Genomic DNA, 26,362 nt, shown 5'->3' with positions numbered 1-26,362 from the left:
CGCTTCCTTGGTAACTCCGTTATCCGTGTGCGATAGCACCGCATTACCATTACTTATCCGTGTTCGGGGTCATCGTTGCTGAAATCGTCGTCGTGGTGTTGGTGATACGCCGTACAAGAAGAGAGAAAGAAAACGCCCTCGCTATGCAAAACGCAAAAAAATCCGATTTGAGGAAAAGAGAAAAAAAAAACCACTTAATCAGTCGATTAATCAATCGAAACCGGCCGCCCGCGTTCTTCATTCCGTCTTGGGAAAGTGAAGCTTCAGCCTGCCCTGCAGATTCTTCCGGACGAGGGCGTGCACCTCGGCGGCGAGGTCGGTCGACCAGAAGGCGACGCCGAGCTCCTGCGACGTGTACCAGCTGGCGCGGTCCATGTTGCCGCTGCCGAGCACGACGAACTCCTCGTCGACGACGGTGAGCTTGAGGTGCGACTGCACGGGCTCGTCCTCGACCTTCTCGCCATCGCCATCGCCATCGCCATCGCCGCCGTCCTTGTTGCGACGTCGCGGCTCGTAGTACTCGATGTGCAGGCGGCCGCGGATGGTGGGGTGGCGGCCGGGCGGGTCGCGCTCCGTGTCGTAGATGGGCGTCTCGGCGGGCAGCTTCTTGTATTTCCGCACCAGCCGCTTGACCTGGGCCGACGTCGTGGTGCCCGCGGTGCCGAGCTGCTCGAGGATCATGAGGCGTTCGCTGGTGACGATGTCGACGTCGACGCCGCGGGCGAGGGCGGCGAGGATGGCCTTGATGACCTTGGGGCAGGTGAGGTTGGGGGTTTGGATGTAGACGGAGAATTTGGCCCGGGCGAAGAGTTTCAGGAGGAACAGGTTCAGCGGGGTGGAAGGCGGCTTGGGTGCGCTAAGGCACGGGATGGGCTGGAACCGTGGGTTGATGTGGTGCGGCGACGGCAGGAAAACCGTTGGGATGGTTTCGCCAGTGGTGCTGTTCAGGTAGGAGAGCCAGGGGGGAAGCTCTTGGACGACGCTCAGACGACGGTTGAGGATGGTGACGGGATCCTCCTTGGTCTGCAGAGGGGGGAGCGGAGGGAGTTCACCGCTGCCTCGGCCCCAGAACTCGTGCCAGAATCTGATGAAGTTGTTGACGACTGGGCCGGAAAGCGAGAGACAGCCCTCAAACCACTCCTCCCAACTGACGTTGCAGCTTGGAAGAAAGACCAGCTGGCGGTCTACGCAAACGAACTTTGGGTGCATGACGCTAAAAGGCCTGACAAAGATGCTCTTGATCTCCAGGTCGAGACCAGAGAGCTCCTCTGGAGGAGGAAGGCCGAGCTTTGATACCCATTCCGACGGGGGGTAGACGTATCCATTCAGAGAACCAGTCTGGAGGAGCTTCTGGGAAATGGAGCGAGAGGAGAAGCCAATGCGCACGCGGATCTTGGGGGCGCCGGAGTCGCTGGCATGGCCAGATTTGCGAGATAGGATCTTCAACGACTTGCACAGCTTCTCCAGAGAGGTCGAGCGGGCCCAAAAGCAGGTGACGAAGAGGATCTCGGACTGGGCGTTCTCGATGCGCGTCAACGTTTCAGCGAAGATGCTGTCGCCGGTGCCAACCTGGAACGAGTGGGCGTGTGAAGAGGTCACGAGGCTTTTGGCATCGTTGGCAAAATAGTTCGGATCGTCGCCGGAATTGGAGGTGGTGCGTTGTGAAAGGGATTCCGACCAGTCGGCGACAAGGTCAGTGAAGTTGTTGCGCTCGTTTGTGGCCGGCGGGCTCGTATTGTCGGGCCGCATCAGCGTCTGCGTGCTGGAGTCATCCATGACGGAAAGCGAGTGAATGGTAGCGAACGTGGGACTGGAGGACGATAGCTGTTTAGCTAGAGTAGACGGGCTGGCATATATGAAGCATCAACATAGCCACTTCTGGATACGAAGGAAAGTGGGCAGGCTGCGCCCGTGGACGGATCCTCTGGTACCAAAAATAGCGCCGGCCAGCTGGGGCATACCGCGCATGAGAGCTGCGCTGATCCTGGAGAGCTTGCGTAGTGTTTTTGCCACGGGAAGCGTGCTGCCTGGAGAGCGAGCGAACAGGCAACCTGGCACGCTGGGGGTAGGTTATAAGCTGGGCCTATGACGCGACTTGCCGCGTCGCCTTTCCCCTAGCGCGAACTCAATAGTCGTGGCCGTTATGCGGGCCCGGCTGAACCCCGGCTACACTCAAGAATTCCAGCAACACCAGAGCTGCTATCCGCAACTTTCTGTCTGCCACTTCAGACCCGCTCACCGCTGCGCCCCGCCCCAAAAATGCCAATCACCATCCTGCGTCCCGCTGCGGCGGCGCCCGTATACGCCCGGCCGGGTTCCGACGACGAAGATGAGGCTTTCGACTCTGACGGTGACGTCGACATGGAGGGTGCGTCGCGCGCCTCCAAGCGGGCCCGCACTTCGCACAAGAGCATTGTCACGCCCGGAGAGACGGTGACGGATGACCCCCAGTGGATGCGGTATGTCCAAGTTCGGAAACGCACAGGCGTCTCCATGCTCACGCTGATCCTCGAGCCAATGCTAACGGCACTGCCACAGTGGTCACGGCACATACATCCCCGACGACAGCACTGAGATCATCTCCACGGTCGCTGGCACCGTTCTCAAGACGAACAAGCTCCTCTCCATCACACCCCTCCGCACGCGTTACATACCAGAAATTGGCGATCTCGTCGTTGGCCGCATCGTCGAGGTTCAGTCTAGGCGTTGGCGGGTGGACATCTCCGCACCACAACTTGCCGGTCTGCCTCTGTCCGCTATCAACCTGCCTGGTGGTATCCTGCGGAAGAGGACGGCAGTAGATGAGCTGAACATTAGGACTTTCTTCACCGAGGGAGACTTGCTGGTAGCTGAGGTTCAGACTATTCATCAAGATGGAGCTGCGTCGCTACACACAAGAAGCTTGAAGTACGGAAAGCTACGCAACGGATACTTCCTGTCCGTGACCGGAACCGGCGGCGGCGGTGGTAGGCAAGGTGGTGTCGCTCGCTCGAGACGCCAGGTCTTCACACTAAGCACAAGCCGCGGCGGAGAGATTGACATTGTCCTCGGCGTCAACGGCTATATTTGGATTTCGAAGCACGTGGAGCCTCCGAATGCGGGCAAGGATGTCAGCATCACTCGTATCGAGGAGAGTGTGTCGAAGGAAGTCTACTCCAGCCAGAACGACGATATCGAGGTGGAGACAAGAAGAGAGATCGCCCGAGTTGCCGGAGTGATACGAGCGCTTGTCGAATCAGGGGTACGTGTTGATGAAGACACGGTTGTGAAGGGCTACGAGGCCGCCCTGGAGCTGGAATTCGAGGAGGCCGGTGACGGCAAACAAGGAGCATATTACCTCGGAGGCGAACGGGGAAGAAGGGTTGTGGAGATTGCTCTCAGCAACGCTTGAAGCTGTTGCTCAACAAGCTCAAGGAACCAATAAAAGCTGCAGGTAAGAGAGGTATACCCCTGCTCTCAATTAAGAAAAAAAAAAAAAAGACAATTCCCGCCATCGACTCGCATTGCACAGTGGAATGATGTCTCCGCCGCATTTCCACCTCGGTCGGTGTGGTGATCTGTCTCATGCAACGCTCGCGGCTCATCGCGGATCCTTCAAGACCGATCTATACATGTAACAGTTTAGATTCGCGACACATCCGGTACGAAAGACGACGATTGGCGATGACGCTCCCTGTCTGGTTTGACGTTGTCTTACGCGACACATATGTTGACAGCCTTCGTCTCTTCGCTTCGTTCTCTCGGGAACCCTTTCATCTCCCAAACTAGTGTTCGGGGCTTATGTTACCCTATACTTCTTTTTGTGGCGTGCACTCGATCCCGATCCGAGTCTCCCCGCAAACGTTCTCTTTTTTCAGACAGGGAATCAGCCTCTCTGCAGGAGACACGAGCGTCTGCGCAGCCCCAAGCAGGCTGCCATGACGCACCACCCAGTGCGTTGACGGCGCGGGAGCGGCAAGCTTGCAGCCGACGTCCCCTAAAGTAGTCCGATGATACCCGACGCGTTGAACGCCGGGGGTCTGACGAGATATTCGTCATGGCGAGGCTGGCTAATGAGTACTCTGCATTCCAGTTCCGGGAGTCGTTCCAACGGGCCGTCTTCCGCGCGCGATGTTAGTGGTCAGCCTTGCGTCGCGGAACGGCCCAGGATGCCGTTTCTTAACAATCCTGCAGTCCCCATGAAACAAGCGCGGATCTACGAGATCGGTGGAGGATGACCATTCGGAAGCCATTGATCTGCTGCCGAATGCCAAGTTCCGGAGACAGCAGCGCTGCATCGGCAAGGGCTCCATGGCCGGATCTTGACGCACCTCGGGGGTGGCAAACGGGCGCACTTCCCATTGGCCATACGCAACCTTGCAGATCTCGTAGCTACCGAACTCCTGCACCACGTGGACATGGGCGACGAATCTAGCCAGATACACTGGACAAACCTCCTGGGGCGGCTCTTGATCCCGATTCTCCCGTCTTGCAACTGACAACGTTCCACAGCATACTCCCCTTCCCCTCGGGCGCAGTAGGAGACGTTGCCGCCCAACTCTTGCAGAAGCAAATGCAGAACTACCTTATCTTGATTGCGTTTCTTTTCCCCATCTAGATGGCTTCCCTTGCCCGCGACCTGTAGTCATCTTTCAGATCTGCATACCGTTCGCACTGTCGGTGCAGATCCTCGGCTTTGCCGCAAGGAATGAGCGCGTCTGCCTGGTGGTGCCTGATCCGGATTCGGTAGGTCAGCCTACCTCGCCGTCGCCACATTGCGGGCCTCCTTGCTGGGTTTCCGCCACCCCGGAAAAAACCTTCCTGTGCCACGGAGTAGCGGCGCCCATGGCGTACCTTACAGCCTCTTCTGTCCAACCGGATTCCTTTCCCTCCTTCCCCGGCTACAGCTGTGCTACAGTGACTACAACACCAAGCCACAGCAAAGTAAATACTTACCGGCCAGCGCGCGTCGGGGGGAAAAAAAAAAGAAAAGCCAACATCAGGGAACAGCGAGCTGTCATCTCACTACCAGACCGGTCCCGCCCCCATTGGGTGTCCTTGATATGCCTCATGCACTCGACGCCGCTCTCAGCGGTCTTTACGGGAACCCTTAAATGTCGAGGGGGGGAAGTCGCCCGTTGGCGCAATGTCCAGCCTTGTTTACCAAACACCTTCATCCGAACCAAGACGTCAGGCATGGCGGGACCCCCCGGCAATGGTACGTTGCAAATGACCTACCTCCAAGAGCTTGGGACCCGGTTAACGAACGGCCTTCAGTTTCCACGGCGGCCGCTCGTCCAAACGCCCCGAGTCTCGGCGCCATACTCCTTAGAGACGACAGCGCTCTGGCGTCCTTCCTTCGAACCGAACCTCTTCTTCTCGATGACGCCCCCCGCATCATCCCCTTCGGCTTGAGGTGCGAGAGGATCGAGGGAGATGTACCACCACCGCGAGATGCGACGAGAGGTGTGGGCTCGACACCCCGCCGGAACTCGTGGCCGAGGGGCCGCGACCGGCCAAGCAGCGTTGATGGCAGCAGTCTCCGGGTGTCTGCGTCCGTGTCGGATCTGGAATGCCGAGGTGATGTGGCGACGGTCGCTGCTACGAGGTCGAAGCGAAGGGTCATGAAGCAACGGCTTGAGCTGGAGAGGACGCCGATTGAGGAGGATATACTGTTTGTTGGAGCATGGGCTGAGTAAGAGCATCGCAGGTTTCCGAAGGCCCAACGAGAGTTCGGCTAGTGCTATACAAAATCGTATCAGAAAGTTTCCCTAAACTTTAAATAGACGGCGGTTCCTGCGTTCGGGGCCTGGACGGTGCGGCCCGTATGGACGCACGCTCTGATTGGTGGGCTCGGGGCTGGAGTACCGAGCACCGGCACTGACATAAGCCCCGACGCCCGTCTCGCGCTCACGAAACACCGGAACGCCGAATTACAGACCCGTGTGTGACACTTTCCTCTCGGAAAGACGGACTCTCAGCTCGCTTGCAACACTCAATGCGATCGCCCGGGCTGCGGCGGAACGAACATGTCAGTTTGTGCAAAGCCCCATTGTCTTACCCGGCGATCCAACGCTTGATGCCGCCCTCACCGCACATCGAAGACGACGCGGCTCCTTGCGATGGCTACGAATCAAGCTTCCGCCCAGGCAGCAAGTCAGCATCTGCAGCAGGATAGGCTGATGATGTGCTGATCCCAACGCCTCGCTGCGATCCTTCAAGCTCCACGTGGGGAATCCGGCTTCGTCGGCAGCGGCCTCGCGCCCTCGGCCGACCCGACGGGACGCCGCATGCACAACAACAAGCCACTCCCATCCCACGAGGCCCTGCTGCTGACTCGGCTTGCAGCCCAGCTACAGCCCATAAGTACATACTTTCCCTTCGCTCCCATCCAAAATTTCCAGCATCCATTGCGATGCCCCCAACACCGTAATTCTTCGCCCCCAACGACCATCTGCATTTCACCCGCACCGCAAACGACATGTCTCAGATCCTCCGCCCCCTACGAGCGAACCTAGGCACCGTCGCCGCCGTCGGCGTCGGCGCCGGCCTCATCTACGCCTACGCGAAACCCAAGCCCCCCACCGTCTTCGGCGGCTTCTTCAACCCGCAATACCTGCGGCTCGAAAGCGTCGAGGAAGTCACCCACAACATGAAGCGGCTACGCTTCGCCTTCCCCAACCCGGACGACGTATCCGGCCTGCCATTGACGTGTACGCCTTCCATCCACCCTCCCACCGTCCCCCACACACGAAAAAACACCCGCCGCGGCTGACACACCACCATCCAGCATCCCTCCTCACCCTCTCCACCCCCTCCTCCCGCACCCTCCCCGTCCTCCGCCCCTACACCCCCACCACCACCCCCTCCACCCGCGGCCACCTCGACCTCCTCATCAAACACTACCCCGGCGGCGCCGCCTCGCCCTACCTGCACTCGCTCGCCCCCGGCGACGCCCTGCTCTTCCTCGCCGCCATCCCCGGCTACCGGTGGTCCCCCAACGCGTATAAGCGCATCACGTGCATCGCGGGCGGCGCGGGCGTGACGCCGGTCGCGCAGCTGGTAGCGGGGATTGTGGAGGGGGAGGGGGATGAGACGCGGGTGGATGTCGTGGTGGGGGTGGGGAAGAAGGGGGATGTGGTGGAGGGGGTGTGGGAGGGGCTGGTGGAGAGGGCGGGGGGGAGGGTGAGGGTCGTGCATGTGGTGGGGGATAAGGGGGAGGGGGGGTTGAAGGAGGGGTGGAGGGAGGGGTGTGTGTCGAAGGAGCTGTTGAGGGAGTTGGGCGTGGAGAGGAGGGAGGGGGCGGGGGCGGGGGAGGGGCAGAGTGAGATGGTGTTTGTGTGTGGGCCGCCTGGGATGGAGGAGATGTTGGTTGGGAAGGGGAGGGGGGGCGGGGGCGGGGTGTTGGCGGAGTTGGGGTTCGGGAGGGATCGGGTGCATAGGTTTTGAGGGAGAGGGCGGGGGCGATGGGGGTGGCTGTACGATGGATGGATGCTGTTGCGCGGAAGCGGCACCTTTTGCTTGATGCGGTGGATATCGTGAGGAACTTGTTTGATGTAGGAACGTAGGCAGGTAGTGCAGTGCATCTCACCGAATATGCTGATGAAGCTAAATTTCTTGGGTACCCACTGTGGCTCTTGGTATGGAGGATCGGACGGCATTAGGATTGATTGACGTGTGAGAGGCTAGAAGGAGTCGTTGCAGATCGAATTCCCTGTTCTGTGTGGAGAGGGACCTGGTGGATCTCTTGGACATCATCTCCGAGTATTATTGATAGTTTCCGTGTAAAGTTGGGGTTAAGTAGAGTAAAGCGGAAACGGATAGATAGAATAGATAAAGTAGATAGAACAGAACCCCACGATGTAAACCCGCGACCCCACGCTTCACAATGCACGCAACATAGCGCCTGGTATTTATATCCAAGGCGGACGAGAAGCCGCATCCGCTGATTGAGGGCGTGTCGAATGTGGAAAGTATACGGTGGAGTCGAAGAGGGGCTGCTTGGAGCATACGATTGTGAATAAGGATGAGGAGGATGGGACGTTTAAAAGGTCGATTACCTTTTTTCCCCCGCGTATGTCGGTCACGGTTACGTAAGTTCATTCGATATGATGCAAAGAGGGACGGCGCTGCTGAATGTGTGGCTGTAGGGAACACTTCTTCCACATTCAACAGATGATCCCTGTTACGGCGACAACAACCAGGATCGAGAACGAAGTGTATCGCCATAAGAATACAACCGACAAGAAGTTCAACGATTTGTGCGAGTTCTACAAGCAGGTTCTGGAGGAGGACAAGGAACTCTGCGTCGGAGCCCAGCGAATTGGACTCGGGCGTTTACGTAAACGGAGAATTCCATCCCGACAAGGAAAGAGTAAGATACCAATTGATCGATTGACGATGCTTTCCACGAACACGAAAGCAGGAACCACTACACTTCCAAGAATCTATAAGAAAAGAGCTGATGGAACACCGAAGCAAAGAGAAACAGCAGAGTGGCGTGGAGATCTGGCCTGGGGCTCCGAAACCCGCTTGAGAGATGAAAACATGTAAGCTAAAGGAAGAAGAAATGTTTTGTTTAAAATTGAAGGCAGAAAACTGCGTAGCTCGGTCAGAGTTGGCGCGGTGAGCTCATGATTGGCCAAGCGATCGATCGCCGCCGTATCATGCAGCATCGCGTTCTAGACTTATTGCCCACGGCTGAATAATTCGGACAAATGGTGACAAAAAGCACTTGGACACACGTGACCGTGCGGCGAATAAACTGAGGTAGGTCAATAATGATTTGTAGATAGGTATTTTCCCCCTGTCCGTATAATTTCCGCAAGCTATGAATTTCAGGCTCAGCAAATGGCCATTTGGTCTCTGGAGTTGCGGATTGTGGAGGGCACGTGGGTAAGCCTGAAGGCTCAGCCGCACAGCCCCGCTCCAGTTTATAGGTATAAGTAGGTGGGGCTTCGCTTGTTCAACTTCTCCAGAGCCACTGCAATCTTTCGAGTTACGCAACAAAAATGGACGTACAAGAAACCTGTTTCACTTGTAAACATCTCTGGCCCGACAGGGACTCTACTCTTGCTCGCAGTTCAAGAGCTATCATATCAGTTGATCAACTCATGATGACCACGGGATCCGGTTGCCAGATTTGCGGCCTCTTAAGACGATTGATGGAAGCCCAATCTTTGAGCACTGGGTATCTTTCCTACGATATAAAGGAGAACCTACCAGTCCACCTGACATACCGCAAAAACTTTCAGGAAGATCATAGGGCTTTCCGCGTTTACAATGCTTCAGGTATATTATGATCTCGTAGTCTTCTATCGCTATCAGCTGATTCGGTTGCACAGAAGCAAGTCTTCCTCAGACTCGGTTTTTCGGTAATTCGAGCCCTCCGTCGTACGACCAAGAATCGAATAACAGCGAAGAGTCTTTCAGCTTCATCCGGAGCTGTATTGCGGACTGCACGGCCGGAAAACGGGACCATGTGGACTGCGAAAATAAACACTTATCGCCGCTACCTCGCCGTTTACTTCGTATCAGACCACACCCGTTCAGGCTCATTGAAACCCATGGAGAATCCGGGAAGTACGCTGCACTGTCTTACTGCTGGGGTCGTGAACCAGAGAAGCACTTCAAAACGCTTTCCTCGAATCTGGAGAGGATGAAATCAGGGGTTCTGTGGGAAGATCTACCTCCGGTATTCAAGGATGCTGTAACAGTGGCGCAAAAGCTTGAGGTCGACTTCATCTGGATTGATGCGCTGTGTATCGTGCAGGACGATGTCATAGGTAAGACCCCAATTCTTGATATCGCAGGACTCATTAGTGTCGAATCGCCGCTCAAGGCTAATTAAGCAGACTGGGAAACAGAGTCCTCGAAGATGGCACAATACTACGAAGGAGCTTATTTCACCATTGCGGCGGACTTATCCAAGGACCCTTCGATCCCCTTTTTGGGTCGGCTACCCCAAAAGTACCAGACCATTAGTGAAACGGTTGATTCCCATACCATTTCTTGCAAAAGGATCCAGAGCACCATCGACATGTTCCCTAGTGACGCCAATCCATTAGTGAAACGAGGATGGACTTTTCAAGAGTCGGCATTGTCAAAGCGAACTATCCATTATCTAGCCGGTGGCCTCCTGTGGGAATGTATATCAACAGTGGAGACTCAGCAGGACATTCAAGGCCAAGAGGTATTGCCTCTATCTAATACGGGGCTTTCGAAGCAATTTCGCCGCATTCTAACTAGTCAGCACAATGAGAGGCAAGAACAACTCTCTTGCTCTAAGCGAGAGTATAGAGCCTACTGGTGTCGGCTTAAGGGGTGGTCGAATCTATTATGCATATATTCATCAAGGCGCGTTACCAGGGGTACCGACAAGCTACCGGCTTTCAGTGGGATTGCAAGCGCTGTTCATCAAGCCTCCGGCTGGACTTATCTTGCAGGAATTTGGAAGGAGACACTTCCACATGCTCTTCTTTGGCTCACTGATTTCAACACTGGCGTTGGAAATCCGCCGTCGCCCATGCCCGCCAGCGAAGGCTCCCCGAGCTGGTCTTGGGCGTCAATCAATGGGGGAGTGGGATTCTACATATCTGAGGAAGCACAGGCTCGAACAAGCGACGCAAGGGTCTTGCATGCTGAGTGCGCGGCGGTCGGACTTAACCCGTTTGGTCAGACAAAAGGTGGTTACATCACGCTCCGGGGAAAAATTACCGTTGCTCGTCTATCGTTTCAAAGGCCTGATTATCTTCTAAAACCATTGAACGGTCTAGTTCAAGACTACCCTTGCATGGACACTGACGTGGAGGAATGTCTCTGTATGACCCCAATATTCTCTGGGGTGAAGACTGCACGAAGGAAACCTGCATGTGCGATAGCTGGTCGGCGAGAACTAAATAGTGTCTTTGTTGAGTTACTTCCGATTGCGAGAGAACCGTGGGGCACGATGTACTACCTCATTCTTGGGCGATCGGATGTGGTTCATGGTGCGCATGTGCGTCTTGGTCTTGTTAGATTCTACCGGTTTGATGTGGAGAGGTATCGTTCCGGGGAGTTGGAAACCCCTATCATAGTAACGATCATATAGATAATGACATTTCCTTTTCTATAAGTTGTAATTCTGTATACTCGTCAAAGGTGAGAGCGATGCACGATCTTCAGGGCTGCCTTTGGGAGATATTTGAACATGTCGACCCCTCTAATGTACTTAGCGGGTTATATTCCGCATATATTAGCTTTGTATCCCCACTGAGCTGATGGTTTGCCTGCTTCAAAGGCTCGTAAGAATTTTATAACTGCTTTTCTGAGCGTCGCCGTGGATACTGAGCACCGGTGTGGTTGGCGCAATAAGGTTCGCTGTGATTACTAAGATACTGAAATTCGGGCCATGGCTGACAATATCGAGATGAGTGAGACGTTGATTAGGGCTCTTCTGATCATAGTAGTCAGAGAACGGAAGGATAGGCGAGCTACATATCTTTCTTTATTATCTTGAATTACTCTCTAATTAATGTTCCCTCATGGGTTTATTTGCGATTCAAAATACATGGATGATGGGAAGGTGCGTGTATCGAAGGATTTCACTGCCTCAGAAGAGTTTTTAACTTGTTTAATGGTTAACAGAAACACTGTAATGCTTCAAAAGTAGAAACAGCAAAAGCAGAAAAGTCGCCGGAAAAGAGAGAGTGACCGCGATAATGAACTCGTGCTAACTCGTGCTTGGAATGAAGGTCATAGTTCATAGACCATAGCGCTGTGCAAAAGCCAAGAGGTAAGAAGATGATGGAGATGTATGAGAGCCATTTCACATTGTCTCCCAGCTAGTTCGCATAGAGTGAGGCCCTGGTCTGCGAGAGATCAATAATCTGGGCCACCGTAAGCTTATGTCCACACGCCGTAGTCCATGTGCACGTTCTCTCTGTCTTCAACGACATTCCTGATCGACTGCCCGAGGATCCCCAGGCTCCGGGAGAGCTTGTGCACTTGAATGAGGGTGCCGTCGACCACGCCGCGCCAGTACGACGTGTCTTCCATGCGCTCCCGCGTGTCCTTCTCAAAGGCGGCACACACGTCGTCGATCGACCTTATCGAATCTTGCCGCTCCTTGGTGATGTACACCAGCGCGATCTGCATCAAGCGCGCCTTAAAGAAATCCGTGCTCTAATACGCAGCCCATTCTCACCGGCGAACCTGTTGGCGTTCCTCGCGCTTGGGGGCACGGATGCCACGCATAAAGCCCTCGTCTTCCTCGACGTTGAAGATGGAGCAGGGGTCGACGACCAGCGGCGTCCAGCTGGTGCTGAGGCCCATGGCGCGCTTGTGCTGCCTGTGCTGTTTCTCGTCTTCGTCATGGTTGAAAGCGCACATCTGCCCACACAACCATCAGCACCGCGAGGCTGCAGAGTAAGCCGACGGCTGGCCACTGTATTGCCCTGTTGTGGGTCAGTTTGGGAACACATGCCGGGACTTGCTGAGCGGGGGCTGAGTGACCGGCTGTTCCATCACCGCAGAGCCCTACGTATTCATTCTTTTGCTGTAATCTGATAGGCCGCAACCGAGCTTTCGATCACAAGGAGATGACGACCGAAGTACTGTAGGTTATGTGTGTTGACGGAGGGTACGTCGATCATGGTACCGATGCCATTGTTATGTTGAAGTGTTGACCTTGTTATTGGATAACTGAAACGAACCGCTAAGGAAATGATTGGCGCTTTATACCAGAGGTACCTGTCAGGGCGAAATCGCTATACGTACTTTTCGGACTTTCGCCCACACGTACTGCTTTACATTTGAGAGCGTAGTAGCCACAGGAACGTAAAGATAAGCATTCCGGCACGCTGTCTTCTACGTGGGTGATATCGAAACGTAGGTGTACAAAGCATCCGGTTCCTCCTGTAGCCAAAACAGTGCACAACGACAACTTACCTAATGGCCTTGGTGGGTCCTCGTGAGAACTGCACGTTCGACAGCATCCTCGGACAAAAGGGGATGTGTTCAGACTCTTGTCCACAAACATTATGGCTCCTATCAAGGTTGCAGTGTCCTACTCTCGTACCTCCTGGCCCGGCGGCAAAAAGGGAACCCTCCCAGACATCCAGGAGGCAAAAGAAGAGGATGTGATGGTCACTACGAGGGTCGAACTCGCGACCTTGGCGTTAACTCTTTAAGCCCTCTGGGAGGACTGCCAATATTAGCACCACGCTCTAACCAACTGAGCTAAGCGACCTCTGAGACCAGCAGTCACTACTGTGACTCCTGATTGTTGAGGTCTGCTCAGACAGTCGCGTTTATATCTTGCACGTCAGAAATCAGACGTTCGAAGAAAGCGGTCGTGTGAGTAAAGGAAAATTTTGTCGTGGGTCAGAGCTCAAAGCTCGGACCAGGATAGGAAGGAGCACGGATGGGGTAGTTAGTTAGACGAGAGAGCAACACACGGAATAAATAGAGCGATATGTTCATGATAATTGTGGTTTGTTGACGCAGCGTTGATGTCCGCTATGATGGCGTCTTTTGTTGGCATTCTGAGATTTCCCGGGTAATGAGAGGACGGAACAGAAAACGATGTGCGTGCTGTGCTGTACTGCAAGGGACCAAAAGCCAACCAAGAGTGATGCTTTGTGGGATATGTCGTGGAAAACAATGTGCGAGCATGCCGGGGGACGTGATGACATTAACGGCAGCAAGAAACTGAAGACGTCGCAGATTTGCAGCCAAGAGAGATGCGCGCTAAGCACAAGAGCTCGCGAGCGTGGAAGCCAGTCCACTTCGCGCTCCGCGGAACCAACTACTCCGTCCCATGTCTATGAAACGCGTGCGGGTGTTGTTCAGGTGGTTTACATCCTGCCCTCGGGTATCAGCTCGTAGTCGCCCTCCTCGGGGAGCACGATGGCAGCGCCGACGAGGCCGCAGGCCGTCAGGATGGTGATGGACCAGCTGACGGTGCAGAGGATCCACGAGCTGTCGAGGCGCCAGCCCGGCGGGAAGAAGCGGTCGTCGTGGTCGAAGAGGAAGGCCTGGAGGTTGCCGGTTAGCGCACGCACGAGCATCACCCCACAAGGAAAATCTCTTCCGTCCCAGCCCATGCCCAACACGTACCACGATGGCCATGGAGGCGCAGGAGGTGGCGCCGGCGACCATGAGCAGGCTGGAAATCATCTTCCAGCCCTGGTCGCGCTTCTGCTTGCCGCCCAGCAAAACGACAGCGTATCCGATGAGCACGGCGAGCTCGATGACAACGGCGAAGGACATGAGGAAGCCGACGGTGCGCCAGCGGCTGCAGAAGGACCACGAGTCGCCACGGCAGTCTTCTTGCAGGGGGAAGTCGCGACAGCTGCCCGTGACCGAGTCGCAGAGCGTGTGCAGGCCGTACGACACCTGGACGGACTTGCCATGTTTGCCGTGCTGCGGAGCTTGTAAGCAGGGACGCGCGAGGCGTTGAGACAAGCTTCAGACTTACGCCTTCGACGTCGTAGGCAAGCCAGCGCGGCTGGACGATGCTGGCAATGGTCATGGCGGTCGCTGTGGCGGAGCGTCAGCGGGAGCGGTGCTGGCAGGCAGCGACATGGACGTACCGGCCAGCGTGAGCCACAGGCCAATGCCGTAGACGATCCGCCGGGTCATTGTGGCAGACGGTGGTGGGTGTTCTGTTGGGGTCGGTGGCGTGCACGTTGCAGCCTGGAGAGCGGAGCAGCGGGGATGGCGGTGGCGGCTGGCCTTCGCAGGCAGCGGGAATGGGAAGGGAAGATCTGGTAGTGCGGGCGGCAGGGAGCAATATGTACGAGTGCGGATCGATCGTGGTGGTGCAACGGTGGTGTGGACGCAATTGGCTGGGGCATATTACGTAGGTGCACCCGGCCTTTTCACCGCCATGACTCGGGTGCCAGCCTGCCACACCTGCCCAGGCCCGCGTGACGGCTGCCAATCCCGTCCCCATCGAGCCGCAGCTAGCCCTCACGCTTTCCATCATCCTCGCCCCGTTTCCCGCAGCTGCAGCACCATCGAACTCAAAAAACCACTCGCCCACTGTCGGCGCAGTCCCGCTCAGGAACGCGAGGCCCCGGTCCCAGCCATCGCACCACTGCTGCTGCTGATGCTGCTGCGACGATGCGCGCAGCCGCACTGCGGCGCACCTGCCGACTTAAGACGCGCAGTCCCCGCGCTTCCCCGCGGACAGTCCAGTTCCAGTCCCGACGCTCTTTATCGCCACGCCCAATAAGCCGCAATCGTCCTCGCTTGATAGCGATGCGCCCGATCACCTCTCGGGCCGCTTCCGGCCGCTGAGCCTGTGCTCACTCAAGCCTCAGTCAACCACTGTTGTCAAGGCTCGCGTCGCCCCGAACGGCATGCCGGAGATGGCCGCCGCGACTTGGAGATATCTTCGCCCGGCCCTCGTCCTCTGGACGCGCAGTGCATTATTCCAGCTCGCCCTTCCCCGCCCGAGATGCTCTACGCGCATGCAACGCTTATCACCGTCAACGCGGCGCGTGAGATTATCCTGGACGGCGCAATTCTCGTGCGGGGCGATACTATCGCTGATATAGACAAGTCCCATGTGCTGATTAGCAAGTACCCCGGCGAGGAGCGGACGGACCTGACTGGTCGGATCGTCATTCCGGGCTTGATTAACACTCACATGCACACCGCCCAAACCCTACTCAGAGGTACTTACTCATCCTTTGTCACCACCTTATCTCTAATATCTCACCCTTGGCTTTCCTCAACAAAATGCGCCACTTTCCTCACTTCCTGTCTCTGATTTTGTTTTCTGCACACGTGGTTCAGATGAAAACAGCGCAACTGGCGCCGTGAAAGAGCTTGGAAATGCATCTTACAGGCCCTTGATCTGACCACACCGCGCTCAGGAGCTGCCGACGATCTTGAACTTGTCTCCTGGCTGTGCGAACGCATCTGGGTGTTGCAAGGCAACTTCACCGCCGACGATGGTTACGCCGCCGCCCGCCTCAGCATTGCCGAAATGCTGAAGTCTGGCACCACCTGTTTCCTGGAAAGCATGTTCGCCGACCGCTACGGCTTCGACGGCTTGTGCCGCGCCGTCGAGGAGAGCGGCATCCGCGGTTGCCTGGGCAAGATTGTCATGAACGTCGGTACCTACGCCGCAGACCCCAAGTGGGCCATGCACCCAGGCCTGATCGAAGACCGCGAAACGAGCCTTCTCGGCACGCTGAAGATGTGGGAGAAGTGGGACGGCAAGGCGAACGGCAGGATCAAAGTGTGGTTCGGAGCAAGGACGCCCGGAGGGTGAGCAGCTCCCACGCAAACCCCTTCCATCAAAGCTTGCTCACAAACGCACCCCCACAGCGTCAGCGACGACCTCTTCCGCGAAATGGCCGCGCTCTCGCAGCAGCACGCCATCCCCATCACCATGCACTGCGCCGAAGTCGCCGCCGACCGCGCCTTCTTCGCCTCGCGCACGCCCCCGCACAACACGCCGTCGTCGTACTGCGCCTCCGTCGCGCTGCTCTCCCCGCGCACCGTCCTCGTGCACATGGTGCACCTCGACGCCGCCGACATCCGCGCCGTCGCCGCGTCCGGCACGCACGTCGCCCACTGCCCGTCGTCCAACGCCAAGCTCGCGTCGGGCCTCTGCCGCGTCCCCGACCTGCTCGCCGCCGGCGCAAACGTCGCCCTCGGCACCGACGGCGCCCCCTGCAACAACACCTGCGACCTCCTGCAGGAAATGCGGCTCGCCGCCATCGTGCACAAGCCCGCGTCCGCCCACCACGGCGCCGATCCGACCCTGGTCCCGGCCGAGACGGTCCTCGAGATGGCAACGATTAACGGTGCGAGGGCGCTGGGGTTGGAGGAAGTGGTCGGCAGCTTGGAGGAAGGGAAGAAGGCGGATTTCGTGGCGCTGGACATGAGGAAGGTCGAGCTGCAGCCGTGGTACAGTGCGGTGAGCGCAGTGGTGTATACGTGCACGGGGCGAGATGTGGAGCTGGTGGTTGTGGATGGGAAGGAGGTCGTGAGAGGTGGAGCGTTGGTGTCGATGGATGAAGAGAGTGTTTGGCGGGAGGCTAGCAGGAGGGGAAAGGAGGTTGTGGAGAGGGCTGGCCTGGCGGGGAAGGTGGGTGGGAGGTGGCCGACGAGGTAGATTGGTGAGGGAAGTGGGGTGTATCTCGTAGGAAAAGAATGGAGAGACGGCGTGGAATGCGAGGAGGTGCACGATCGTTGCAAGTTCTCAGTTTGCGCGTTACTGTGATCTCTGAGAGAATATCCATATTGACGTCCTGTATACAGTTATGCTGATTGGATCCTCTTATCGCATGCAATTGCCGGATCAGGAAACGAGTATCGACGGCGTATGAGCTCGACCATTGAAACCGCTAAACTTTCTCCAGTCCAATCCCGAACCAGAATAATAGCCGGCCCGAGCAGAAGAGAAAGATGTGATTGGACCGTAGCTGCTGTCAAAAAAAGGCGGCTCTTCAGCCTTACCCTATGGGTGACTAGTCACCGTCGGCTACTCCGTTTTGGGTCTAAACCGCAGGCTTACAACACTACTCCCAAGCAGACAGTCACGAAGGCCGAGTTCTCTCTACTTTCAGCTGTAATTCGGGCTCGTCGTTCTGTCATTACCTCTTGGCCGATTGAGGCGTCATTTCCTTATAAGATCCCTCCCGACTGGCCAGAAAAGGAGCATCACCGCCGACCTCGCCGACCTCGCCGACCCCGACCAAAACGACGCTCGTCTCCACCGCGCCGCGTTCGTCCTGCCGCCTCGTCGCCACCACCAACGACGACAACGACGACGACGACGACGACGACGACGGCAGCAGCAGCACCACCCCGCCGATGCACGCCGCCGAGGACGAAGACGAAGAAGAACAACAACAACAACAAGCAAACCTCCTCGGCTCCGCCCTCCTGACACGCACCTCCAACACCAACGCCGCCGAGCCATGCATCGCCGTCACGCACCTCGCCCCCGCCCGCAGCGACGCTTGAGGTGCAGCAGCTGTATGTCACGGCGGCGGCGGCGCAGGGGAGTGTGGGGAGGGGGAGGGGGGAGGGGGAGGGGCGTGGGCTCGCTGCTGATGCGGGCAGCCGAGGGCGTGGCGCGGGCGGGGCGGAGGGTAGGCGGCACGTGTGGCTGGGCTGGGCGTGTGGGAGGAGAATCGGGCGGCGCAGACGGGAGGGCGTATGCAGGGCGGTGGGGGTATGGGTGGGGTGGGGTTGTGCAGGCGGATTGGGTTTGGTTTGGCGAAGGTGGTGGGGGTGGAGCGGGAGGGGTGACTCGTGAGCTGTGGTTGGGTGGGGTGGTGGGATGGGTGGGGCTGGTGTTTTTGGGGTTAAGGGTTGTGTGGGTTGGGCGAGATGGCTTTGGCGCGTGGAGGGCTTGCGGGAGAAAGTACTGGAGGTCGGTGGGCGGTATATCTTGTGGTTCTTCTTAGATCTTGAGGTGTATAGTGTGGTAGAGAGGTTGTGGAAAGTAGAGAATTTTCACTTTACAGTCATTCCAGGCGACGGCTGACGGGAGGAGGTATCAGCTTAGCCGTCGAGTACAGTTGCTGAGCTTTTCCCGTGCTTCATATGGAAGTGTAGGCCTACACTCCGTTTTCACTTGTGTAATATCCCTTCCGTTGCCCCCATAATCCCACCTCGGTGAACGAACGCGTTTTCCTTCAAAGGTTCATCCAGCCTCTTGAGTCTTGCCCCCAGATGACACTAGTGCCAAATAAGTAATATGTTAATCTGTTAATGGTGGCGTTGGTGCAATTTATCGTGCTGGTGCTAAGAGATGCCTGTGGAACGGGTGACTCAGGGGTTGCGTAAAAGGTGGGAGAGGCGGATGGGCTACTGTGTGAGCGGGACTAATTGCGAAGTACCAGCGGAGCGAAACCGTCGGGTGCGAGCAATCTTTCGGAACTTCTTTCCATTCCCTCGAAACTTTGCTCATTTTCGGCGGTGTGGTAGTACAAAGTGCGGGGATCCCGTCGCTTTGGTGGGGGCTGTAACCATGGCCGTCGACGCAATCCCATATGTACCTTTAAATTCACTTACTGCAGGCATAAACACTGTGTTCGAATTCGAGTTCTGAATCCGAAAAATTGGCGTTTGTACCGAGCGTAGATATGAGATTTCCAGCGTTTCTGATGAAGGCTAACCAGGCGGATGCAGCAATGCTGACAATCGAAGATTCGATAGACCCCGTTGGCGCCCAGACGTTATGCAAGCAATCGCACGCGAGAACCCCGCAAAGCTCCATAGAGACTCTACACATGTTTCAGCATCATATCCCAGGCAATCCTTGCGTCTTCCGTCTGTTGCTCTATTATTATTGGTTTTTTCTTTTCGCTCTTGGCAGTGTTGCTTGCAAGGTATGCTTGAGATTACGTACAAGGCTGGAATGGTTAACATGAGTCCGCCTTGAGGGGCTTGGCGAAGCTGTGCTGGCTGTCAGCCTACTCAACACGTATCAACGCCTCCGATATACTATTGGTGAACTGTTCATGTGCCCTCCGCCCCACCTTTGCTGATAGGTAGGAGTCTGCCTTGCAGCCTAGAACTCAGCATGGATTCTTCTTACGACGAGGCTGAGCCAAACTTTCTCATAGGCACGACAGCCCCCGGTGCATTTCTCTAGCTCTCCATCTACGCCTTTCTCATTTCCCTCCCCATCTTATCTCTAATCACACTGTCGAGCGCACCCAAGCCCCAGAGGTCTTGCGCAGCCAGCCAGAGGGCTGCGCTGCTCATACGCAGACCCGACCGACAATTTCAAAGATGGCTGATCCTTTATCTGTCGCAAGCGGCATCGCCGGCCTGCTCAACATCACTGGGCTCATGTTCAGCCGCATATACAAATTCGCAAAAGCCGCCAAAGGAGCCGAGTCCAGCATTCAAACACTTGCCAACGAGATCCGAACGCTTGCAGGCCTCTTGCAGAGTCTGTCTCTGGTTGCCATCGAGCTTGAGACAGGCCCTGTCGATTCAGCCTTTCAACTTCACCACGTCATATCATGCCAGCAGGTCTTGTTCAAAATTGAGCGGAGCACTCGCGAGGCTGACCCGGCAGATGCAGGCGACAACAAAGTTCGGTCTTTCATGAAGAAGCTCAAATGGCCTTTTACGTCCGCGGAGACAATGGAGCTGATCGCAGAGATTACCCGCCATCAACGCCTAATCACTGTTGCTCTCTCGGCCGACAGTATCACTCATCTTCAGCAACTTCTATCCGGCCAAGATGACCTTCGCAAAGGGATCAATGATATTCAAGATAAGCTTGACAGGCAACGGGAGCTTGCGACACGGATTACAATGGGCGAGGAGCGCAGAAAAGTCTTGGCATTCTTCGGAGCCGTGGATCCATCGACGAACCATGAGACCAGCAAAGGCCTTCGACACCGTCAGACTAGCCTATGGATACTATCCAACGAGAACTACCTCGCCTGGGCCAGCACTTCTGGGTCAAGGCTCTGGCTCTCCGGCATTCCCGGCGCTGGCAAAACTGTCCTTGCGTCTGTCCTTATCGACGAAATGATGCGGCAGAGTACTCCCGAGAAGGCGATCGCTTACTTCTACTGCGACTACAAAGATGAACAGCGTCAACAGCTTCCCAACATCTTGGGTGCAATTGCTTGCCAGCTCGCTCGGCAAGATGAATCTCAGCGCAATTTCGCACTTCTGCAGGATTACTACACCGCTTGTCATCCTCCCGACAAGCCGCCATCAGCACCCAAGGCTTCCATATTAGTTGGACTCATCCAGGACATGAGAAATTCCTTTGACGAGGTCTCAATCGTTGTCGATGCATTGGACGAATGTGGAAACAACCGAACGGAGGTCATGGAATCCCTGGCCGGTCTTAATGATGGCACCCTCAGCAACATCCGGACGGCTTTCTTCAGCCGTGATGAACTCGACATCAGGATAATACTGGAAGACTCCATGCACATTCCCATTGCAGCCCACAGTGAAGACCTCAAGATCTTCGTAGCCGAAGAAATTGAAGCTAGAATTCGGAAGAAGAAACTTCGCATCAAGAACCCTGCATTGAAGAATGAGATAATGGAGAGGCTGATTCATGGCGCTGATGGGATGTGAGTATAAAGCATGCCGGCAATACATGACATTAGCTGATTCATCTTCGGACAGGTTTCGCTGGGTTGCCTGCCAGATTGACTACCTTTGCACATTACCGCATGACAGAGCTCGTCGTGAGGCATTGGCCAGTTTGCCGCCTGATTTGAACTCAACGTACGAGCGCATCCTAGGCCGTGTGGCGAGCCAGCCGTCAAGCACGCAAAGGATTGTGCGAGATACTCTCTTTTGGACCATTAATTGCGCGGTCCGACCGCTTTTCATCGACCAACTCTGCGAGGCGCTCTCAGTAGATGAATCGACCACTCATCTGGACGCAGACTCAAGACCCGACGAAGAGGACATTCTGAAGCACTGCAGCAGTCTTCTTCGGAAGGGTGGGTGGGGTTTGGAGTTGGCACATTTCACAGTACAGGAGTACTTGTGTTCGGATGCCTTGAAGGGACATCGGGAGTTGGCATTCTTCTACGCAGGTCCACAGAAAGCCACCGAGTACATGTCCAAGATATGCTTGGCATACCTGAATTGTAAAGATTTCAGCCGTTTCCCGTTTCAAGACTATAAGGAATGGAGCGCATTCTTTAGATCAAAGCACCCTTTTCACTTCCATGCAAGCCACGGATGGACACATTACGCCTCCAAGCACTGGAACGATCAAGTCATAAGAGAGCAGGCTCAAATCCTGTTCCATCCACGAAAGTCCTTACAGTTCCTCAACTGGGCTCAACATGCTGCCATAGCTAATAGTTGGTTACATCAAGTGTATTTCCCCACAATGACGTCGGCAGTGACAACCAATGGCATCAGCCCGCTTCATCTGGCCGCAATGAATCAACTCGAATGGGTGGTAAAGTGGCTGTTGGAGGAGAAAGTCGATGTCAACCAGTCGAGTATGATTGGAACGCCGTTGCATTGCGCATTGCTGGGGTCTGGAGCTATCTTTGGCCAACTGCGGGACTTGGAATTCTGGGCGGACGGAAAGACTGAAGAAAGCACAGTACTGGAGCCCCTGTCTGTTTCCAAAGCAGATCCCACCTTGTCGTACAGGCACCACAGTGGCGAACATTACAACGCGCTAGAGATCTGCATTTTGCATAAGCGCAGCCCTAATAAGCTATTTGAGCTGTTCCCAGGGATGTCAGCTTGCCTCAATAGCCGTTGTCTTCGCAATCTGGAGGATGAAGTGTCGCATGGGAATTTCGATGTTGCCCAAGAGGTTATTGATTCCGTTGAAACAAAACAGCTCGATCCAAGTCTAAAGTCCCGAATAGACAAATTGGCTAAGACACTGGAACTGTCTAAGAAGTTTCCGGATCTGAGCCCGACAATCAACCTACAAGGGAAAGGCGATCGCGAGACATCGATGTCAATTGCTCAAGCGGTAATCCATGATAGGGTGGATGTCCTGGATGATCTACTCAAGGCTTCACCTGAGTGCGTGAGCGGTACTTTCTTGGACAAAGGAAAAAGGATGCTCCATCTGGCTTCTCGCCACGGTTCAGTGGGTGCAGCAAGCCTACTAATAGCACGCGGAGCAAACGTGGAAGCTGAAGATGACAATGGAAGAACTGCGCTACACGAATGCGTCTATAGCACAAGCGTGGAAGTGCTCAAACTGCTACATGGTAAAGACGCCAATCTCGCCAAAGTCGACAATGGAGGGAGAACGGTTTGGCATTTAGCTGCGGTTGAGAACAATGTTGCAGCGCTCGAAGTCCTGCTTCAACGAGATCCAAAAGTTACCGACAACCTTTCAACAGCAGACCCCAGAGGATTGTCCCCATTTCTCAGTGCCGCTGAAGCTGACTCGAGGGATTCGATGCTTGTACTGTTTCAGCATATGACATCACTCGACACAAGGACTGAGGAGGGCTACAGATCCGTGCACTTCGCGATCCTCCTGGACTTGTCGGACTTTCAAACCTTCATCGAAAGTGGCATAGATCTTCATGTTAAGAGTAATGACGGATCTTCCGTCATGCACTACTACGCGAAGAAACTTTCGTCAAAGGTGTGCAGAGACAACCTGCAAAACATGCAACACAAAATTTGTTACCTTTCTCACATGGGCATCAGTGTGACTGAAACCAATGAGAATGGGCAAACGCCCCTCCACGTACTTCTCTCTGAGAGATACAGGAACCAACGTACAGATCTGGATTCAGGTCTGTTTTGCGCCATCGTCAAGGAACTGGGCACGAGCGAAACGATCAGCCTCAAAGATTGTAACAGGAGAACAGCACTGGAGCTCTTCTGTTGCTCTCAAGTACCGAAAGAGAAGGAGGACTCTGAGGTCTTGCGAACCTTGATCACCTTGGGAGCTGACGTCACCGCAAAACTTTCATCCGGAATGTCACCCATCCAAACACTCTTCGAAGCGCAGTCAAAGGTGGGATCAACGGGCCATTATGCTCCAATGCTCAGTCATCTACTTTGCATTATGTTGGATCATACGAAAGATGACAATGAGCTCTCAAACACGTCTCTTGGAGCAAGAATCCTGTATTGGGCTGTGGAAGCAGGGAAAACGACTTTGATCGAGAAGTTACTAGCAAAGTCTGTTGATCCAGCCTGTCGTCTTCCAGAGAAAGGCTTCAACTCGGCTCTCGACTGTGCATCCCTCGTCTGCAGCCCGAAAGAAGTGTTCAGGGCTCTCCTTGAGAAAAGCAACAAAGATGCTCCTAAAAAGCCACACCCCAGGACTGGACGCAACCTCCTTCACAATTTGTGCTCTACCAACTTCGCCTCCGACTCGAAGTTAGACCTCATGGAGATGCTCATACATGAAGGTCTAGACATGGAACTCAAAGACCACGAAAACCACACTCCACTCCTTTCTGCAATCTTCATCAAGGTCTCGTACAAGACAGAGGTTGTGCGTTACCTTGTCCGTGCTGGAGCAGATACATCGGCTCAGGACAAGTACGGTTCTACTGCGGCCCACTTGGCGGTCATTTGTGGAGATTCAAACATTCTCCAGATCCTCGAAGACGTTGCCGTTCTAGACGAACTATGCAAGAAGACCGTTACAGCGAGCTTGGGTAATAGGTTGAATGCCACGCTGACAATCTCGGGTTGTACTTGCTGGCATATGGCAGCCTGCAATCCAGGAGGAGCAGCAGATGTCTTGCGGTATCTCTTCGAACAGCGTATATTCACCAATGTCGATTGCCGTACGAAGAGTGGAGAGACATCGTTGCAGATCATGGCGTACCTCGGTAATGTCGAGGGTTTGAAATACCTCCTCTCGATAGGGGCAGACCCACGGTCTTCGAATGATGCAGGCGAGACAGCTTTGCATCTTGCCGCAGAATCAGGAGAGGTTGAGATCATCAAAATACTGGCTTCGGCAGACGTAGAGGTGGGTGCTTCAGCCTCCGCAGGCAGGACGCCGCTTCATTACGCTGCGAGATACGGAATGGAAGAGGCGGTAGATGTGCTTCTCAAACTCAATGCATCATACGCTCCTGACAACGACAATATCACTCCATATGGATACGCACTCATCGGATCTCACGAAAGCACCGCACGAGTTCTTCAAAATCATGATTTCAACAGCCGAGGTACGTCACTGATCTGTCAAAATATGATATACCATCACTCACATTTTCGAAGGCAAGAGACTGTCCTTTGAGCAAAACATGAACACCGCATTAACGGTTTCTATTGAGCGAGGGGACTTCGATCTCTGCAAGCAGATCGTTGAACAAGGTATCAGGCCGAAGTATCTCCATTCAAATTGCGAGACTTGCACCCCCTGTTGTCCTGCATTCGCTCGAAACGACTTGGATATGGTGAAGTACCTCGTGGGGCACGGCTTCCCAGTCACTGGTCAACTTTGCGGTGATTGGCCTGATTCAGGGTTTACTCCCATCCTCCTGGCATTGAAATACAACAACAAAGAGATGTTTGAATTGGCGCTCGAACACACGCCTCGACCTCAACTTTTCTATCAAGAAAATCTGGTCTTTGCTGCAGTATGTTTCCGGAGCCACCTGTGTTTAGAGACACTTCTTGCCTACATTAAAACATACACTGGTCAGAGCAGCGCTCGAATGGATCTCAACGATACCTTGGAGCCGCAACCAGCCATCGAAGCTTCGCCAACTGGGTGTCCATATGAATCAAACCTCGAGGCCCTCCCTTCTGGTAGTATAGTGGATGGTCGGCTACGAGCAGTGGACCTTCTGTGGTTTGACAAAGGAAGGTTCAATACTAATATGGGCACGACCTTCGAGGAGGTGTTTGAAAGCTTCACAGCGTTATGTCTAGCTGCTCATCAAGGCGACGAAATGTCTACGAAGCTACTACTCCAGTACGGCGCAGGCGTAGATGTACCCAGCAAGACATGCAAAACACCACTTCATTACGCAGCCGCGCGAGGATTCTCGGGGGTTGTAAACATTCTCATCCAGCACGGTGCCGATGTCGATGCACGAGATAACTACCTCGCAACAGCGGCAATGAAAGTTACAGAAGTAGGTGACCCCGAGACGCTTCAGAAGCTCTACGAGCATGGAGCAAACCTTTCACTTCGAGACTTTTTCGGGCAGGACGTCTTGAACCACGCTTGCTCTTCATCAGCCGATCTCCTGGCTTTTGTCCTCAACAAAGGAAATCGTCCAACTCTGGACTATTATGGTTTCTCGCCACTGCGATTCGCTCTTGGTAGCAAGAATCCGGGCGTTGCATCACTGGCACTCAACTCGGCCTTGGCATTTGACCACGCCAACGACCTTTCCCGTGTTGGACTAGATGCAGTGGTCCGAGAACAGAAGCCGTCATTGCTGCGGAAGCTCATGCGCCGCGCCTCGCCCTCCTCTTTTCCCTTCCCGACACTCGAGCAAGCGAGATGCTTCGGTTTTGTCAGCGCTCTTCACATTGTCGTATTCGCCGACAAGCCCGAAATGTTGGAAATCCTGCTCCAATACGGCGCCGACATCGAATACCACGAAGAGCACGAAGGCACACCTCTCTACGCCGCCTGCGCCGCCGGCCGGATCTCCTCCGTCAAATTGCTCGTCCGCCGCGGAGCTGCAATATCCTACGATAAAGACGGGACCGTCTGGGATGGCGTGGGAGCAGCAAAGCGATTCCCAGAAATTGTTGCATGGCTTCTCTGCAGCCGCTTCACCAGCCAGAAGGCTCTCAACGGTTCAGCGGATCTGAGCACAAGGGAGAGGACATACGGGCTTTGGTCAGGTGTTGGAGGAATGGAAGTACCTATTGAAGGGGAGCTGAAGCGGCGCTATGGGGAGTCTCTGCTGGCGCACTGTGTCAGGATCAGCGAGTTTCGAATGAGTCAGCTGGGAACTGTGTG

General features: G+C 55.1%; 6 protein-coding genes and 1 non-coding gene across 7 annotated transcripts; 3 read left to right on the top strand and 4 right to left on the bottom strand.

The window, feature by feature from the left end:
- Positions 1-237: 237 nt before the first annotated feature.
- Positions 238-1,776, bottom strand: SLS55_003922 (uncharacterized protein; the record flags this gene model as incomplete). Its single annotated transcript, XM_066775385.1, has 1 exon — positions 238-1,776. The coding sequence occupies one exon, from the start codon at positions 1,774-1,776 to the stop codon at positions 238-240; it is 1,539 nt and encodes a 512-aa protein (XP_066633266.1).
- Positions 1,777-2,259: 483 nt separating this feature from the next.
- On the top strand, positions 2,260-3,391 carry rrp4 (Exosome complex component rrp4; the record flags this gene model as incomplete). Its single annotated transcript, XM_066775384.1, has 2 exons — positions 2,260-2,459; positions 2,539-3,391. 2 exons carry the CDS (start codon positions 2,260-2,262, stop codon positions 3,389-3,391), a joined length of 1,053 nt encoding a protein of 350 aa, XP_066633265.1.
- An 8,471-nt stretch (positions 3,392-11,862) lies between these two features.
- Positions 11,863-12,291, bottom strand: SLS55_003920 (uncharacterized protein; the record flags this gene model as incomplete). Its single annotated transcript, XM_066775383.1, has 2 exons — positions 11,863-12,139; positions 12,164-12,291. 2 exons carry the CDS (start codon positions 12,289-12,291, stop codon positions 11,863-11,865), a joined length of 405 nt encoding a protein of 134 aa, XP_066633264.1.
- Positions 12,292-13,101: 810 nt separating this feature from the next.
- SLS55_003919 lies at positions 13,102-13,207 on the bottom strand. Its single transcript has one exon. It is a non-coding gene; the product is annotated as a tRNA-Ile (tRNA).
- A 607-nt stretch (positions 13,208-13,814) lies between these two features.
- SLS55_003918 (uncharacterized protein) lies at positions 13,815-14,491 on the bottom strand (the record flags this gene model as incomplete). Its single annotated transcript, XM_066775382.1, has 3 exons — positions 13,815-13,994; positions 14,077-14,382; positions 14,438-14,491. The coding sequence occupies 3 exons, from the start codon at positions 14,489-14,491 to the stop codon at positions 13,815-13,817; spliced, it is 540 nt and encodes a 179-aa protein (XP_066633263.1).
- A 930-nt stretch (positions 14,492-15,421) lies between these two features.
- Positions 15,422-17,092, top strand: SLS55_003917 (uncharacterized protein; the record flags this gene model as incomplete). The annotated part of the gene is made up of 3 exons (XM_066775381.1): positions 15,422-15,641; positions 15,843-16,239; positions 16,300-17,092. 3 exons carry the CDS (start codon positions 15,422-15,424, stop codon positions 17,090-17,092), a joined length of 1,410 nt encoding a protein of 469 aa, XP_066633262.1.
- A 2,633-nt stretch (positions 17,093-19,725) lies between these two features.
- Positions 19,726-21,045, top strand: SLS55_003916 (uncharacterized protein; the record flags this gene model as incomplete). The annotated part of the gene is made up of 1 exon (XM_066775380.1): positions 19,726-21,045. One exon carries the CDS (start codon positions 19,726-19,728, stop codon positions 21,043-21,045), a length of 1,320 nt encoding a protein of 439 aa, XP_066633261.1.
- Between the last annotated feature and the right edge of the window lie 5,317 nt (positions 21,046-26,362).

Source organism: Diplodia seriata, assembly GCF_021436955.1.
Source record: "Diplodia seriata strain FDS-637 chromosome Unknown scaffold_4, whole genome shotgun sequence".
NCBI classification, from domain to species: Eukaryota; Fungi; Ascomycota; class Dothideomycetes; order Botryosphaeriales; family Botryosphaeriaceae; genus Diplodia; species Diplodia seriata.
This window is presented reverse-complemented; position numbering and strand designations above follow the sequence as displayed.